Source organism: Macrobrachium nipponense, chromosome 15, assembly GCF_015104395.2.
Source record: "Macrobrachium nipponense isolate FS-2020 chromosome 15, ASM1510439v2, whole genome shotgun sequence".
NCBI classification, from domain to species: domain Eukaryota; kingdom Metazoa; phylum Arthropoda; class Malacostraca; order Decapoda; family Palaemonidae; genus Macrobrachium; species Macrobrachium nipponense.
In genome coordinates this window covers 56,506,970-56,524,033 of record NC_087208.1, presented here as the reverse complement: position 1 = coordinate 56,524,033, position 17,064 = coordinate 56,506,970, and the positions used below count along the sequence as shown (strand labels likewise).

Below are 17,064 nucleotides of genomic sequence, written 5' to 3'. Positions count from 1 at the left end.
TCTTGGGGTCACAAGTATCTCTCTTTCTCTTTTCAGAACTGCCAGTTAATGATAGATAGCATGAACTTTGATGACATTGAAAGATTCGCGGCAAGTAACTTTACAGAATTTTAAGATTTTCTATACACAGTATTTTAAGGGTAATGAAATTTTTATAAGACAATGATGCACATGTTTGCTTTGGAATCGGGCATCAGTCAGAATGAGTGAAGAGGCCACTGTTTGTGAGACTAAATATTTTTTTTGGTTTTTTTTTTGAGTGAAATTAACCACTCAGAATCTTGCAACTCCAGAGATGTAGAGGGAAGCTGTTTGCATACTGCTGTTAAACCATTATTTCAGTTCAGTGGATACTCAGGCTGAGTTCTTGATAACTAAAGGCTATTGCTATGAACAATGTTTCCCTCTAGTATATTCCATTATTTGTATATGAGATTTTATAAGTATTAAGTAACAAAAAGTTCAGTCATGATTCAGTTGAAAGGGGAATACACTGAAAGTGAAAACATGACAAAAAGACCTGTGGCAAGTTTTGCACAGAGGAGTTTGTAAAGTACAGTATGCCTCTTTCAAAAGTGATTCCATTTTCAGGCTATACAGTACACCAAGTACTATTTTCAGTTGTTGCATTGGGGTATATTGTATTTTTATACTGTACGATGTATTTTACAGTATGTACCTGGTGCTTCAGTTAGTTGGTAGTACATTTTTCTATGTTGAAAGTTTGAGACTGTATTGTGTGTATAATAATTTTGCTAAAATTTAAGCAGCAAACTTTCAGTTTAAGGTTTATGAAGTATCATGCTATATACAGATACATTATGTGAAAGTAATGACTTATGTTGCCATATAAATATTTACTAGATAGATAAATAAGGACTTTCAAGTTTGTGGAATCAGAATCTACCTATACTTTGTAGCATGTAGTTTTTCTATTACATTTCCATTAGCACTCTTATTTCATTTTGTTATTCCTCTCAGATCGTGTTATCATTTGAATTAGAGAAGGGTTTGTCTATGTCAGTTTGAATGACTTATTTATCTATTTATAGGTTCATGGGGTTTTGAGTTAACGATAAAATTTGTTACTTTTTTAATAGTAGTGCAGCGCGATTATTGTTTATATTGCATTATTTAAGGTCATAATTACTAGATCGTTAAGACGTTAATAACAGTTGTATAGCAGCATTGGATAGTCACGTTTACAGGTTTTACCTCATTTTAGTGAACTGCTCATTTTTTTGAGTTAGGGTATTGTATATGCCTTCCTTGATAGGTATGAATGTTATGCATTTTTTTAATCTCAAGATTTTAGTCTTACATTATCCTGGGGTAATCGGAATTTAGGACAAGATTTTCAGCTATTTACCCAAGATAATGTATATCATTGTAAATTCTGTGTCATGTGTTTGATTTTTTATTAAAAAATATGAAAATCTAATTTTTATAAATTTTGTCTTGCCCCTTGCTTGTATACATAGTTTTAAGTGTCATGTATTTCAAATGATGATCCATCACTCCTTTCCATTAGCATTAGCCGTGATTTTGGTGTGAAACCTACTCTTTTCTTCCAACAGAATGAAATTTCTTGCAAATGTGTCTGGGGTATTTATCCAAATGAGTGAATTTTAATTCTTCAAGAGTAAAACTAGTACAAAATGTGGGAAAGGTTCATGTCATTTATGCAGGACTTTAGCATCCATTAATTTTAGTTATGAAATACTTTGTACTAGTTAATGTTTACACAAAAGACAGACCTCTACAACTGATTTCTTGTCTATGTAGGTAGAGATACCAAGCCCTGAAGTATGTAAATGTAGAGTTGATTTCTATCACCTTTCTGCTCCTTATCTTTGCAAAATTTGAGTACATCTTAGCTGCTCAGGGTTCAGGGATAGTGTTTTCATATTGTAATGTATCACATTTTCACTTGTACGTAATAACATTATAACTCATGAGTAGGTTCTCAACATGTGACTATTATTACATTCCAGCTTCAGTTTCTCCATTTCTGCCTTTTAAATGCTTTAGCATTTTTTGTCTCCTGTCTTCTCTCATCCCCTTTATATTCCAAACCATCATAAAATATATGTTCAAGAAAGAAAAACTAAATAATGATAAATAAATGTAAGCCTAGAAAATTGGATTTTTCAGCACTGTCCCATTGACGATAATACACACTGCTGCCTCATTTCCATGGACAAGGAAATAGTTGCTTTTCCTAGGAACATCTTTTATCATATTTTTGTATTTATTCCATTGTGCTAATTGTAATCCTGTGCTCTAGGCCCATTAGTTTTTTGTTATTGCGAGTAATTTCGTCATAGCTCTTATGAGTTCTTTGAGGATGGTGCTTATGCTATTAATTTTGGTTATTCTTTAAAATTTTTTTGTGGCATGGTAGCCATTAACTTGCAATTTTCTGTATCTTTGTAATTTCCTTAATTTTAAGCATTTTTGTGAGTTCAGATTTTTGCATTTAGTTCTACTACCTATATATACCAGAGAGCTGTGCTTCAGTGAGCAAGGGGCAGGAAGCATTTAGGCAGCCTTAGTGATGTATGGTCTTGTGTTTTTGACTTGTGACGTGCTCCCTACCTTACCTCAGTGTACTTGTTAGGGTCTGCCTGGCCTAGCTTGTAGCTCATTAACTTTTTTCCAGTTGGCAAGTCATTTACTACCTTGCTTCTAAAAGATTCACTATAATCCCCTAGAGTAATGGACACTAGTGCTTGTGCTATCTGGAAAATCCCTGTGCTGTAGGTTAGACATAACCAGATGTTGCCTGTAGCAGATGATGATGAAATATCCTTAAGATTTTTGTAAAAAAAATAATTATATTTACAAGGAATTGAAAAAAAGCTTGTTTACTGAAACTAAACATATCAGAACTTTATTTGTTCATGATACAAACGTAGAATGGGTTTACTGCACTGAATAAAGTAAGGTTGTCAAGTATGTTATTTACTGACAATTCCTCACACTATTTTATTCAATTGGATGTACACTATACCCATTCAGGATGATCAGCTTTGGGAACAGACCTATATTTAAAGCAAGCAAGTATAAAGTTTAACAATAACTTTTTTCTTCAAAAACACCCGATAATTGTTTTTCATTACAGTTCAAAATACATCATGTAATGGCTGGAACAATTATAGTTGTTAAGCTAGCTAATACTTTTACATGAAAAAATGCATTGAGACTAAACTGCTACCAGTATATTTTGATTATGTAGCATTGAAAGATACTGCAGTTAGCTTATTGGAAAAGCAGCACTTTCCTACAGGAACTTGTTCTGTATAACAGAAATTCATTACTACTGGGTATTGTATTCAAAATAATTTACTTATTTATGGTGTTCAGGTTACATGCAAGTGTCACCTATGGCTGTAACATCATTCTAAACGATACATAACAAGGCATTAACAACATTAATTCAACAGATACTGGATCTGGCTTCATGCTTTTCAATATATACAAAAAAGTAACAAACAACAATAACAAAAGTGGAAACATGTCTTAGTAACCTCATTATCAACTTCTGATAAAGACAAATATCAAAGTGATAACTCAAGTTGTCAAAACAATTCACAGAATTTAATTTTGCTTCTTACAGAATCAATGAAAATCAACAACTGGCTTCATTAACAATGTGAGAATTCTCTAAAGCATTTACCAACCAAACATCTAATAATTACAATTATTTTCTATTGTAGACTACAGTGCTTGAGAACTTGTGATATTCAACAAATAAAATGTTCACACAGGTTTAATCACATTCTGTTTCTATAATACTACGTACTTGGCAATGTTGAAGAACAAAACTTTTTAAAAATAAATGAAATGAGCTATTCAAATTCATACCATAAATGATGATAATGATACAGGGCAAAATCAGTATAAACTACAGTACACAGAAAATGGAAATGTTTCTGTACATAATTAAAGGGGTTTGTAGGTATTAATCTCAAAAATGCCAGCTGAGAAATTTACTTAACTATTTCTGTGACAGCACTTCAGCATCAGAGCTACTTTTGGAAGGATGCAGGAGAGATATTTCTCTATCAAACTCCCTTCTGAAAGAATTCCAATTCTCCTTCTACATGATTAACTAACTTAATTCCTGGTAAGTAAAGGATCCTTAGATTCAGTTTGGAATAAATTTCATAGGCCTGTATAGTGTGTGGTAGGTGATGGAGTGACTTCTAATTCCCTGCTACTGCAGTCACTCGTAAATTCCCAGTCTCAGTCATCTGTTTCAGAGTCTCTTGTTAAAATTCCATGATCTAGAATAGTCAAGTCTGGCTCTGTTTTAAGAGTAATTCTGTGATGGGGATCATCTATAGCAGCTAGAGTGGATGCTTGGGCAGAAAGTGGAGAGGGAGGTGGATCATGGCTCATGTCAAGGTCTTCGCCAAGATCTTCCCCAGTCATCACCTCAGCATTCATGGTGACGGAGGAGGAGTTGTTGCTTATAAGAATACTCTTCTCTGCCTGGAAAATGTAGCAGCATGAGAATTATGAAGGCAAGAAGCAATAAGCAGTTACCTGTAACAAAAAAATGTTGGAATAATTCCCCATGAGACTGTATGGTTAATGGTTAAATAAGAGTTTATATCACAGGAATTCACATAATTAAGGGATCACTATATTTCCTAAAACTTGTCTTTATAGTGACAAATGCTTACCTTTAGCTTCATAATTATCTTTAGGTATATATTTATCTTACGGAAATTTACAGTAAAAAAAAATGCACTAGAATAACATAAAATATTAACAAATTACCTATCAAAGTAGCTTGGTTCCAACAATACTATACGTACTATACCTATTGCTGTCATTACCATATATTGATGTGATGTTTGGGAAATTATACACATCTACATTGTGATTGTTTTGTATAAACCTTACAATTCTGATGAAATATGGTATCAAGAGGAACAAGTAACTTACATGTCAATTCAATCTGTATATCCACACCTTTTGAGGATGAGAACTGGGAAAAGGGCAGTATTCAATCTTTTTCACCTCTGAACAGTTTTCATCTTAAAGGAAACACACACATACTTACCGAGGACTGAGTGAGTGTTTGCTCTTCAGAAAGTATGATTTCCTGAGTATCCTGAAGTTGCGCTATTTGTTCAGGAGTGGCACTCAATATTCTGAACTCACAAGTAGGTGACTGAGTAATGACCTGCAAGATTACAATGAACAATTACATTACAATCTTCCAGTTACAATTTGCCACAAGTACTTTTTCTGCTTATCTTCTTCACCTATTACTAGTTGCTATATTGACTGAAATTAACAATACCATAAAACTATTACTACTCTACACACCAATTGTCAAAATTTGGCATAGCGTTAAATTTCTATATCCACTTCACATTTCATGAATGATTTTTTAACAAAACCAAGAAATATTTTTACTGTAACTTCAAGTGGTTTTGTTTTTAATTTTTCTTTTTCTTTTTTGAACACATTATGATAAGTTCGTACTATTAAGTAAGAAATCTAACTTTGCATTGATCAATAAAAAACATTTTTGTTAAAGGCTATTTCCATAATCATACAAATGTTTGTAACTGAAAAATAATACAAATTTAAAATATCAGATATTTGCCATACATGTAAAGAAGGACTAACACATTACTGCAACTATTTTAAATTACCGTATATTTCGGCCTATAAGTCGACCGGAAGATAAGTCGACCCCCCAATTCTGAGTAAATTTTTATGATTTTAACTAATATCGAGTATATTAGTAGACTTATAAAATGCGAGGCCAACCGTACGCTCAAAATAAGCAGCAGTGTAAAACGTATCATATAAAATAACCTGAATGCTATAACGGTACATATGTTGCTCTACTTACCATAAGAAATACAGGTAATATACTCGGTATATTAACAAATCTGTGTAATATATAAAAGATGAATACGTACCGGCAAATATGATTAGAAATGACGAAACGAAAGATACGTTACTTGAGTGCAATGTAAACAAACAAAGCGCTAACTAACGCTGCATAACAGCCTACGTATATATATATGTACAAACTGCCACTCAATGTTTTGATTGGGTTGTTAAAACGACGTGCCGGTATTTTATTATTATGTTGGAATATTCCTTGACCATTGGTTCTTCTACGGCATAAACAGGCTCATTTGAGGGAAAACGAACCTGCAGTTGATTCACCAGATTCAAACTGGGATCCTTATGATGAAACCGTGAATGATAATTTGTCTGATGAATTGTTTAATTCAAGTGACGATGACTAAAGTAATTTTGAAGGATTTTAAATACATATTTACTATTAAATACAATTTTTTTTAATTTTATTTAAAGTGACAAATAAAGATTTCATACCATAAATGTTTTTGAACAATACCCCGGTAAATACAAAACTGTCAGAGTGAACGCATCCTTCTCAATTATTATACTACAAATAGCTACGCAATGTTTACACATGCTGTGCGATTGGGGTTTCTTCAAGTTACTTTGATTTGTTTCATTTTATTTAAGGTAATGGATGTTCTAATGTATTATTATTGTCGTATTACAGTGTGGAATGTTTTTAATACTGGTATTTACATACATAGTTACCTCAACAAGGCTGTCATTGTTATTAGCCAACTGTAAAGCCTGGATTCCTGTACCGATATGACAAAATAATAAAGATTCACTTTTTGTTACCGTTAGATAAGTCGACCCCCTAATTTTGGAATGCTTTTTTGGGGTTAAAGGGTCGACTTATACGCCGAAATATACGGTATTTGCTTAATCAGCTTTGCTACAGAAATGAAACACACTTCTGCACATACCTTAACATCACTCAAGTCAAGATTCGAGTTCTGCAGTGAATCAAAGTCAAATGAAATATCTTCCGTGACTGCAGGATCCTTCCTCACAGAAGATGTGTGCCCTATCTGAGGTGCTTGCTGCCAAGAAACCAAAGATTATATAATTTGTGGAAAAAAATACAACAAATAACATAGATGGCTTTGAAATTAGGATATAGAACAGTAAAAAAAAAGTGGATAACTCTTTACTTATAAATCTGAAAAATTATAAGTCCCGTCCACACGAAAGCTTGACGAACTGTGTTCGAAGTGACGTCAGAAGCAGGGAAAGTCATAATTTTTCCCTGCTGTAACTGCACTTCTGACATCACATCAGGCAAAGCTCACTCATGTGGACTGGACCTTACATTATTTGCTACCTATTCTAGTTACTTCTCAAGTTGGAACACACCAAAACAATGAAGAGCTGTACATCAACAGCCATCTAACAAAAAAATAAATACAAGTTAGAAATGTCGGCCTTCTATAAATTAAAGTTAAGCTTAGAAATTCTGCCTTCTATAAATTAAAGTAAGCTAAGCAACAAGATAGCAGTTCAGAGGCAATAATATACATGAGATTACATGGAAATACTGGGTCTACTACTTCCTTATAATCATACAACAAACACTAAATACTGTACGTATAGCATCCCATATATGAAAAAGATTAAAGATTTTTAAGACCATATAAATAAGTGAAAGCATCCAAGAGCCTTTGTATCATATTTAAGAAAAACAATCTTACCCTACTACTGCGTGGTTGCGCAACCATACCCCGGAAGCGCCGTTTCCAAGCTGAGCGACATTTTGAGTCCATATTTTGACAGATCTTGTGCCACAGCTTAGATGTGATGGAAAACTTGTATTGCAAGTGACATCTAATACCAAATATCATCAAAGGATCTAGCTGTCGTTTATTCCATCTACCTATATGTTGAAGAAGGATTTTCAAGCTTTTATACTAGTAACTTTACAACATCCATGAATATCAATCTCACACTAAAAATTTGTGCAATGCTATTTGAAAAGTCCAGAGCCTACTCTTAGCAGAACATTTATTCACTTACTACGACCAGACAGATTCGAAGTTGCCAGTTCCTCTTTAGTGAATAGGTAATCCAAGAGTGTAAGAGCCATCTTCTCTGCTGTGATGCAAGTTGAATTGATATGCAGAAGGTTCCTATATAGAAGACATAGAAGTTGTAACACAGAAGAAAACAAATACTCTGACATGCTATTCAACTACTCTTCAATGCTTACTGGACTTGCTTCCAACGTACTTTTATCCTTAAATGGTAAGGTCACATGCAATATTTACTTATCAATGCAGGAAAATAAGTAATACAGAAATTCAACACAATGTCTTAACACCCAAATTACACTGTCTAAATTTAGCACACCAAAATTATTTTTTCGTGATAAGTCTAGGGGCTATGAAGTATTATAGTACATACAGTATACCATAATTTACCTGCATAAATTCAAACTTTTACTACTCTGATTTATTTAATTTACTGTCCTTAAAATCTAATTTATGAAGAAAACTGGAGGTATTAATTATGTACCATATTCCAATAGCGCTGCTAAATCCCATATTGTTAATACGTATTATTCTAAGTATCACATTTCTAGACTATCACACGGCTGACTTGTAGGATTGGTTCTTAAGTGAGGTGAAAGTTGAAGCAAGTAAAGAAGCTGGACAGATAAGCTATGAGACAAATGTGAAATGGCAAAAAACAATGTAGTTCGGGGCTAAAATTACATCCCAGTGACTATAATACCATCTACAGCATATACTATATACGTACTGTACAAGGTAATCTGTAAACAGTTCCCTCTATGCCGCAAAATTCCATACAATTCACATAACTTGAGTAGCCCCCCGAAAGGTAACCAACTACGTACTAACAAGACGGGTTAATGTACCTATTGAAATTACTATTTTGTGCCAAAGTAAACTTGTAGGTTGTGAGAAACAGCTAAGGTTTGCCTAATCTTAAAGTGTCATCTGTACCAGTTTTTTTTTATTGGCATAGAATACAGGAATTACTTTTTAATCTCAATTTCAGTTTCTTGTAAAAAAAAAAAAAAAATCAAGCTTCATAAAAAAACGGTAAATATACTAAGCAAGAACCGTTATTTTTTGTATCACAATGCTAAAATGTTTATCCCTTTCAGGCAACTCAAACTTACGGAGGTTTCTAACGGTGCCAAAGAAATAATAGTATACTGTACATTGTCTATTAAAGTAAGAATAAAATATACAACACTATTTGTGATTTTAATACTTGACTTTTCTATCTAAAAATATGCTCTACTGATACTGTTCTTTAATGTACCACAGAAATTATTTAAAAACAAATATTCTATAATAAGTAATACTTCAAAAATTACCAAAATATAGATAAAAAGAACAAAAGAAAATGTGAGAAAATAGTACAAAAAGGGTGACATACTTTAATAAAAAAAAAAAAAAAAAAACTATAATGTTAGTGCTCAATTAATTTTTGTGTGGATCTTATGATGTGAGGTGTGAGCATGATTTCAGGCAAATTTTTAATTTTTGTCTCCTAGGTTATGATATAAACAAGAATAAACTATAAAAAAAAATATCTGAAATTTCTGTGACCCAAAACAGAAGGAAAATAGAATTAGTCAGTATACTTACTGAGGTGTAATTGGGCATCTAACGCGAAGTGTCGGATGAGATGGATCTCCTAGCCATGAGCCGTGAGGAAAGTCAGCTTCTGTATTCAGTGATATAACTGACATATGGCTATTAGGATCATTATCCTGAACAAGGAGAGGTCCATTGGATATATCCGATGTCATCTCTACAGGTCTGTAAAATACATGGAAAATGATTGAGAGGATTATTATATAGTAAGGTATGCTGCAATATTTACAGATGGATACACTCTAAAAAAAATATCTTTACAATAATAACTAATGAACATTGACATCACAACTGTAGTTGAGGTATTTTGATTCTAAACTAACCTGAATATATTGCACATTAATTCACTTTATATAAGCCATGAATTTTTTTAAGCCATTTCACAGTAACTAATCAGTTTAACAAACATCTTATTAACAATCCCAGTTAGCAAAGAGCACATTTCTTAGAGAACTGTAATTCAATGATAAATCTGCAATTGACTCTAGGAATAGCTGCTTGACAGTCAAGTCTACACAAAGAGTCAGTTTGGTTCAACAAAATATTCATAAAAGTCAATATTAATTCCACTTCAGTGTCATCATGCTTGGTTTATGATGTTAATGGATCGTCCACCTATGCACACCATCTCGGAAATCCTAATAGCCTTCCATGCTGTTGCTTGAGCAAGTTCCTTGTGATGCATATTGTCAAAGTAATGTAAGATCCTGAATAAGGGAAATCCTGACTTACTTATAATATATATGTAAAGAAAACAATGGAGACAAGTAAAATTCCAAAGAAAATATCATATACGTAGTACTGTATGGCGAGATACAAAGAGGGGAAAATAAATGCTGGAAGACCTTAGTACTAATGTAACTCAGCAATGTCTCATCTACTTTATATCAATGTAAAGTGAATGATTAGGAAGAAAGTGCCCATGAACAAAGTCTCTGGATATAGCGGACCAGAGACACCTGGGGTATCACTGAAGAAAGTACAAGGAGGAGAGAAATGTTAAACGACATGACTTGAGAATATGTATACCAAGAGCAGTAATGCTTGCTTGAACTAATTCAATTACTATAACAAACTTTAGAGATTTGTATATATAAAAGTGACTGTCCAAAGTTAAATTACTATTGGGAAAGATTCTTCTCATAAATCAGGAGCATATACAAATAGTAGGTACGTATCAAATAATAAAATAAACCTCATAAATATTAACTTACATGCTTTGCTCTGACTGCTTATTAACAATACGCTCCACAGTATCCAGTTTGCTTGATATTCTGTTGCATGTCTGAACTAATACAGACACCTTTGTCTCCAAGGACGTCAACCGTGTGTTCATACAGGTTCGGATCTCCATTATCTGAAAGAAGTCATCCCAGCTCTGTTTAATAATTGCCAATCAACTGAATGATTAGCACTTTGGCCTGTAAAAATAAACTCTCATGGTATATGCACTTACAAACAAATCTTATCACGACCATCCTTGACTAAATAAATACTTGACTTCTATCTATCCCCACTTACAACCTTTCTTTCAAGAAACCTAAGCAAAAAATTTAAATTCAAATTCTAATAGGTAACATTCAGATGTGTTTAATAAATAAAACATGAAATGCATACTATCATCATTACTTAAAAATTATATCTAAAATTAATAAATACAGTATACAATAAAGTATCTCTAAGAAACCTAGAAATTACACTTGAGTGGTCTAATTTAATTTATCTCAGTTAATCAAGTTTCATATTGTTTAGAAAACAAGACTTCTTTTATTCTTGCCCTGTGGTATTTCTTCCTCTCGGTCCCTTCTCAACTAGAGTAAATCCAGTTTCTGCTCTACCTTTGCAATCAACATCTTTTATTACAAAGCTTCTCTTTTTACTCATCCTGTCTCTGAATTATTTTTCTTTTGTTACACAGCTTTTCTTGCTTGTTTGCATTTAAAATTTTTTTTTAGTCTTAGATCTATTACTTTGCATTGTCACAAAGCTACTGCCTCTTGTATTTTCATTGCATTTTTAAATCTATGTCACAAAGCCATCTTCTCTCCTTATTTTTTATATTCACAACAGTTGTCACAAAACAACCACATCCATCAGTTACAAAGTAACAAGATGAGGAACAGGGTCATTTGAGGTTGGGGAGGTAAATAACTATATATGATATATATTAACAAGCAACTCAGCCAACTCTTAGGTGACACTGAATCAGCCCAGTGCATTAGTCCAAGATATTTGATCGAAAGGAAAGATGTTTAGATCTTGCCCATAATGTTGGAGAAGCCATCATATAACACAAGTAAATGTATCTTATTACTTTCTCCATCCAGAAACTGAGTGATCTATGATAAATCTGTACCCTCTCCTGAGCCTTCATTTTATTAAACATAAACCTAGGTTAAATCTGCTAGGCCCTCATGCCATCTTAGCTAGTTAATAATTCACCTAAACACATTGTGATAATCAGACAAACAAGTTATACTGATCATTTACCTCCGTTAACAAGTGATTCAGAAGGTCCATCTGAGTAACACGAATCCGTTTCACAGGAGGAAGAGCTGCCGACTCACCATAGTCGTCTTCACTCTCCTCACCCATGGTGTCCACACGTCTATTATCCAGCCTGGCAGAGACAAATTCCTATAACTACTGAATGGGGCATCTATAATGGGTGCATCACAAATGACATAAAATAACTTTGGAAACAAAACAAAATGACATACTACTTAGTGTATCAAAGGATTAACAAAGAAATTATTAATCAAAACATACACAAATGTAAAATGAATACCTTCTTAAAAGATTGAGCGGTCTCATTTCCTAATTCACCTGGAAAAAGTAAATATAAAAATAAAGCTATATAAATCCCAAGTAATGCAAAGGTGATGCTTTAGAACCATATGACAAAAAAGTTTCTATTACATATTTCATTAAAACCTAATTTTGTCTTGATACTGGGACTACTAGTTGAGATGAGATTGGAACAGAAAAATTTTTGGTTTTGTTATACTATGGAACAGATATAATTTAAATATCTTTATATGTAAGAAAACTTGCTAAGACATTAAATGTATACTTGGGAATTCTGTCTGTTACATAGTTTCTGTCTCATTCCCAACTAGCATAAACTCCAAGAGTATCTATAAAACAACTGACACTGGTTCTGCAACAAAAACAAACCTAACCTTTCCTACAATGCCCAGTCTTGACCTAACCAAACCTTACCTTCCTGACTTTGGGAACCCTGCCCTAACCTGGCCTAGGGAGGGGGGAAAGTAACATTGATAATCAGAAACATGGATTAAGCTTCTGCTCATAGGTAATTTTAAAGCCGCTTCTGTCGTTCTGCAAACTACCCCAACTTACTTTTTACCATATTACCTATACTATTCATTTTGTATCATTAATGTTGTCAGTCTAAGAAGTTTTTACCTATTATATCCTTATTCGACTGGGATAATTTTAAAATTATGTTTAGTGTATTACTATGTATTGCTTTAATTCTGGTTCCAACTGCCTTTTTTCTGCCATTCATTTAGGATGCAATGTTTTCAGCATTAGTAGGGTAAAAAACCGCATGGTACAGGGGTGGACCATGTACGATCAATGTGTACAACCCCAAGAAAAGTACATTATAACGCGTCCTGACACCGGAGTAGAGGTCTTTAGCTCCGTTTCTCACCAACAAGAAGTCGCGACTGATGCCCATCTCCGATGTCAGGACGCGTTATAATGTACTTTTTTGGGGGTTGTCCACGCTGATCGTACATGGTCCACCCCTGTACCATGCGGTTTTTTACCCTATAGGATGTACGACCAAATGGTTTATTATCTGAACAAATAATCTAATTTTATTTTGACTACTATACACTAAATATAATCCCAGCTATTCCAACAGTGCAGGCTATATACTAGACACCACTAACCTCATACTGTCATTCATATGGGTGATAGGCTAAATATCAAGTAAGGACTGTCAGGCTACACCTTTAAGGGTGGAGGGGGGCTTTTCACCCTTCAAAAATGTTGGCATGGGCAATACTAGTCAGAGATGTGGATCATGTAAGCTGTATTGCTACATTTTAAGTTCTACCTACGTGCGAACACAACGGGAGGTGGGTGAAATCTACCCAAAATGACAGTAACCTGACATAGCAGCCTAAGGTATACCTAGGTAGTAGGCATATTAAATTAACAGTTTAAATACTAATCAACGGCAAACCCAGATGCAATAAACCCTTCATATGCTAATCTACAGTAACTTTAAAGTAAATGTATCATAAGACGTAGCCGTCATGGACAATACGGTACATGGGCTATAGGGTACAAGCGTAGGCTAGGGATTCCTCTTCGTCCTAAACTCGGAACCACTCTAAGGGGTCACAAAACTTCCTTTGGATGACATTTTTCCAAGTATTCGAGCTGTCAAGTAAAACTTATAAAGCGTAGCTTCTATACTATAAAGTAGCAAAGGATTTAGAGGGACTAATCAAGGTTCCCAGGAGTAAATCACACATGCCAAATACCCCTCTCGTATTTCTTTAAGTCCCACAACCGTCTTTCCCGTCCCCACGAGACGTCAACTTTTCCCTAGATAACCATTCTGGCCCGTAAAACCCCATCCTAAAATGTATAAAGTTCTGTGAAATATAAAGCCTATTGAACACATGCGCCATTGAACGAAAATAGCGTCGGTGTACCTCAAAATCTCGCAAAATCCCGTGAAGAGCGAGGGAGGGTTGCTGCAATATGGCGGACGAAGTGTGTGCTCCAGCTGTGGGCGTTTTATGAAATGCTCCAGATAGGCGTTTGCTCTTTCGATTTTCTCCGTCAGCGTCCCGCAAAATGACGTTGAATCACTGTGACGTGAGTGTTCGTCCTTAGGGGAGTACTTTGAGGAGAAACCTTGGTACTGTGGAGACGACGAGCCAGAGAAAATACGAAAGGGAGGACTCGGTATTCGTATCCGAAAGAATTTTAAGAGCTTTGGCCTTCGGCCGGCCATAACTTTAAATTCGTATTACGGTGACAGCAGCTGCTAACCGAGCTCGTTTTCCGCGCAAGTTAACACATTACATCGTCAATTGCACCTTTAATAAACCGACATGAAATATTACAACCATTGGCGTGTCGTAAATTTCAGTGTTCAATGAACCAACCAAATTCGTTTTCAAAATTCCGCTTTGTGATTCATTGTGAATTGTAAAATATAATTAGCGACTGCCTTACTACAGCGACGAGTTTGTAGTTGGTCATTTGACGTACTCCACTCCTGCAACTGTCCAACTGTTCCTGTATTTATTTTATTTGGCATGAAAACAACAACCCCTTCTATATTATTGATGTGTAAAGTACCGAGACTTGCCATTTCTAATCTCACAATCCCATCTCCATCTTTGCAGCAGATTAGCTGTCTTAAAAACAATTGTTCGTCAGACTAGCATTAACTTATAAAATGGAAAGCCTTTCATAGCTATGGTTTGTTTACTGTCTAGCCAAAGAGGATTAGAAAGTAATTGGGCTGCATTATTTATACTCTGTATTTATATGATTGGAGAGACTCAGAGTTTTTGGATTGCCAAAATGCGAAGTGTATTCGAAGGTGGCGATTGTCACGGGATGCATTCTATTTTATTCAATGCATTCATTTTTGTAATAATTGTTGCAATTATTTTTGGGATGCGCTTTATCGTAAAAGATTTAGATATGGAATAGCGTATATATATATATATATATATAATCATATATATTATATATATTATATATATATTATTATAATATATATAATATAATATATATATATATATATATATATATATATATATATATATATATATATATATATATAGATATATATATATAATATATATATATATATATATATATATATAACATATATATCATATACATATATATATATATATATATATATATATATATATATATATATATATATATATATATATGTGTGTGTGTGTGTGTGTGTGTGTACTTAATTCATGCACCACTCACACTTTCTATAAAGTGTGAGTTAGTTCAACAGTCCCTTCATACTTTTCCTCCTTGATATTTATATATTTCTTTTATTCAGTTATTCTGTCAGCCTTTCATTATTTTGTTTTTCGTAGAAACGTTGCGTACGCATTGCACACCAGTAAAGGATGGCTTTCATATGGATCAGGAAGAATTCGACTTTCTTGTAACTTTTTATATAGATTGATTGATACACCAAATAAAACCTCCCAAATGGCTCTTAATGTATTAGCAAAATATGAATGAAATGTTCGTGATTTAAAAAGTAAATATGAATGTGCTATATTTCGCCTTACAAGCTTACACGTATATAGCTTACCAATGTATGAGTTTAAACTTATTAAACCGATGGCGCCATTTAATTAACCAACAACATTATCATGGTATTGATAATTATGCAAAGGAAGATGCTTTATGATACAGCTAAGTATATTAGAAAAAGGCCACACGCGCATAAGTTTTTGGGCGCGTTTAAATAACACACCACAAGGATTTGCCAAAGATTACTTAGGTTCTTGACAATGAATATAGTTGCGTTTATGATATGGAAATGAAGTGAACAGAGTGCTAACATATGTTAGGCTATTTTGAAGGGGAAGTAATTTTATTGCGATTAAATACATACTGAGAGCTACAAGCCTATGTTTTTTTTTTTATAGATTACAGGGTTAGCTCGTATATCACTGTAATTTGCAAAGGATATTTTAATGATACAGGAATTAATATAAATTAGTTTGTTAAAAAGAAATTAAAGAAAATTTATCGTTGTGATCGTTTTTCATTATTTTTTGGAGTCTGTTGCTTACTGCTTATACGTAAACAATAACTTGAATGAGTAATAAAATTATCCTTTCTGCTAAGAATTTTGATCTCCCAGGAAAAGAATAATAGGCTTTTGTCTTGAAATGCTAATGACCTAGTAAGACCGTTTATATATGTTTATTAGAATGAGGTGTAAACGAGGCAACTATGGATGATGGATTTTCATTTGGTTTAGCAAGTGGGTTAGTGTTGTTAAATGGTGTTGCGTGGGTAGTTAAACTTGCAATGTATTCTAACGGAATTTGGTCTTATCGCGGCAATGAAGGTAGGATACGTAGCTTTTACTGGCGCTGCAGAGGATTATAAAGATAATGTAGTTTTGTAGACTATGTAGAGGCTATAATGTGTCTTGATTTCCTTCATGCCCAACAAAGTCGCCCAACCAGTTGAATGTCACAGTCTAGACTAGAGGATAACGTCATATGACGGGGCAAATGTCATTTCTTAGGATCATGACAATAATTTACAATAGAAACGCTTTAACGGTTGTTATAAAAATAAAATAAAGTAATTTTACCTAAACGAGGAACAACGGAAAGTAAAAGATTACTTTGGCCTGTCCTTGATCGGGCAGCTGTCTCACGAAGACTTAGCCTAGATCTTGTAGGCTCGTGAAGGTGTGGTAAAACAGCGATTCCAAATTTCTTTAGTAACTGGTTTCTTCTTAATTTGTTTATCGTTAGTA

General features: G+C 33.8%; 2 protein-coding genes across 4 annotated transcripts in view; one reads left to right on the top strand and one right to left on the bottom strand.

Moving 5' to 3' along the window:
* Positions 1-4,976, top strand: part of LOC135194966 (ubiquitin-like protein 4A) — a 39,754-nt gene extending 34,778 nt beyond the window's left edge. The window contains exon 4 of the mRNA XM_064221206.1: positions 37-4,976. Within this exon, the coding sequence (XP_064077276.1) occupies positions 37-114 (78 nt within the window). The 3' untranslated portion in view covers positions 115-4,976. The remainder of the gene's footprint in view (positions 1-36) is intronic.
* On the bottom strand, positions 4,150-14,628 carry LOC135194965 (protein BANP-like). Of its 3 annotated transcripts, XM_064221205.1 has the most exons (10): positions 14,225-14,320; positions 12,316-12,353; positions 12,018-12,147; positions 10,742-10,884; positions 9,519-9,692; positions 7,915-8,027; positions 7,593-7,774; positions 6,828-6,944; positions 5,075-5,197; positions 4,150-4,497 (listed from the first exon to the last, which is right to left on the bottom strand). In XM_064221205.1, exons 2-10 carry the CDS (start codon positions 12,339-12,341, stop codon positions 4,249-4,251), a joined length of 1,257 nt encoding a protein of 418 aa, XP_064077275.1. In that variant the 5' UTR covers positions 12,342-12,353; positions 14,225-14,320; the 3' UTR covers positions 4,150-4,248. The 3 variants fall into 3 exon arrangements, with proteins under 3 accessions (XP_064077275.1, XP_064077273.1, XP_064077274.1); XM_064221203.1 differs by lacking the exon at positions 12,316-12,353 and having other exon boundaries at positions 14,225-14,613; XM_064221204.1 differs by lacking the exon at positions 12,316-12,353 and having other exon boundaries at positions 4,413-4,551; positions 14,225-14,628.
* Between the last annotated feature and the right edge of the window lie 2,436 nt (positions 14,629-17,064).

Excerpts from the sequence above, each read along its gene's own strand:
- LOC135194965 (XM_064221203.1), bottom strand. The coding sequence starts at position 14,529 with ATGGCCGGCCGAAGGCCAAAGCTCTTAAAATTCTTTCGGATACGAATA. Across the intron at positions 6,945-7,592 it reads CGCAACCACGCAGTAGTAGG|CAAGCACCTCAGATAGGGCA; the intron begins GTAAGATTGTTT and ends GTTTCTTGGCAG. Across the intron at positions 4,498-5,074 it reads AAACACTCACTCAGTCCTCG|GCAGAGAAGAGTATTCTTAT; the intron begins GTAAGTATGTGT and ends TACATTTTCCAG.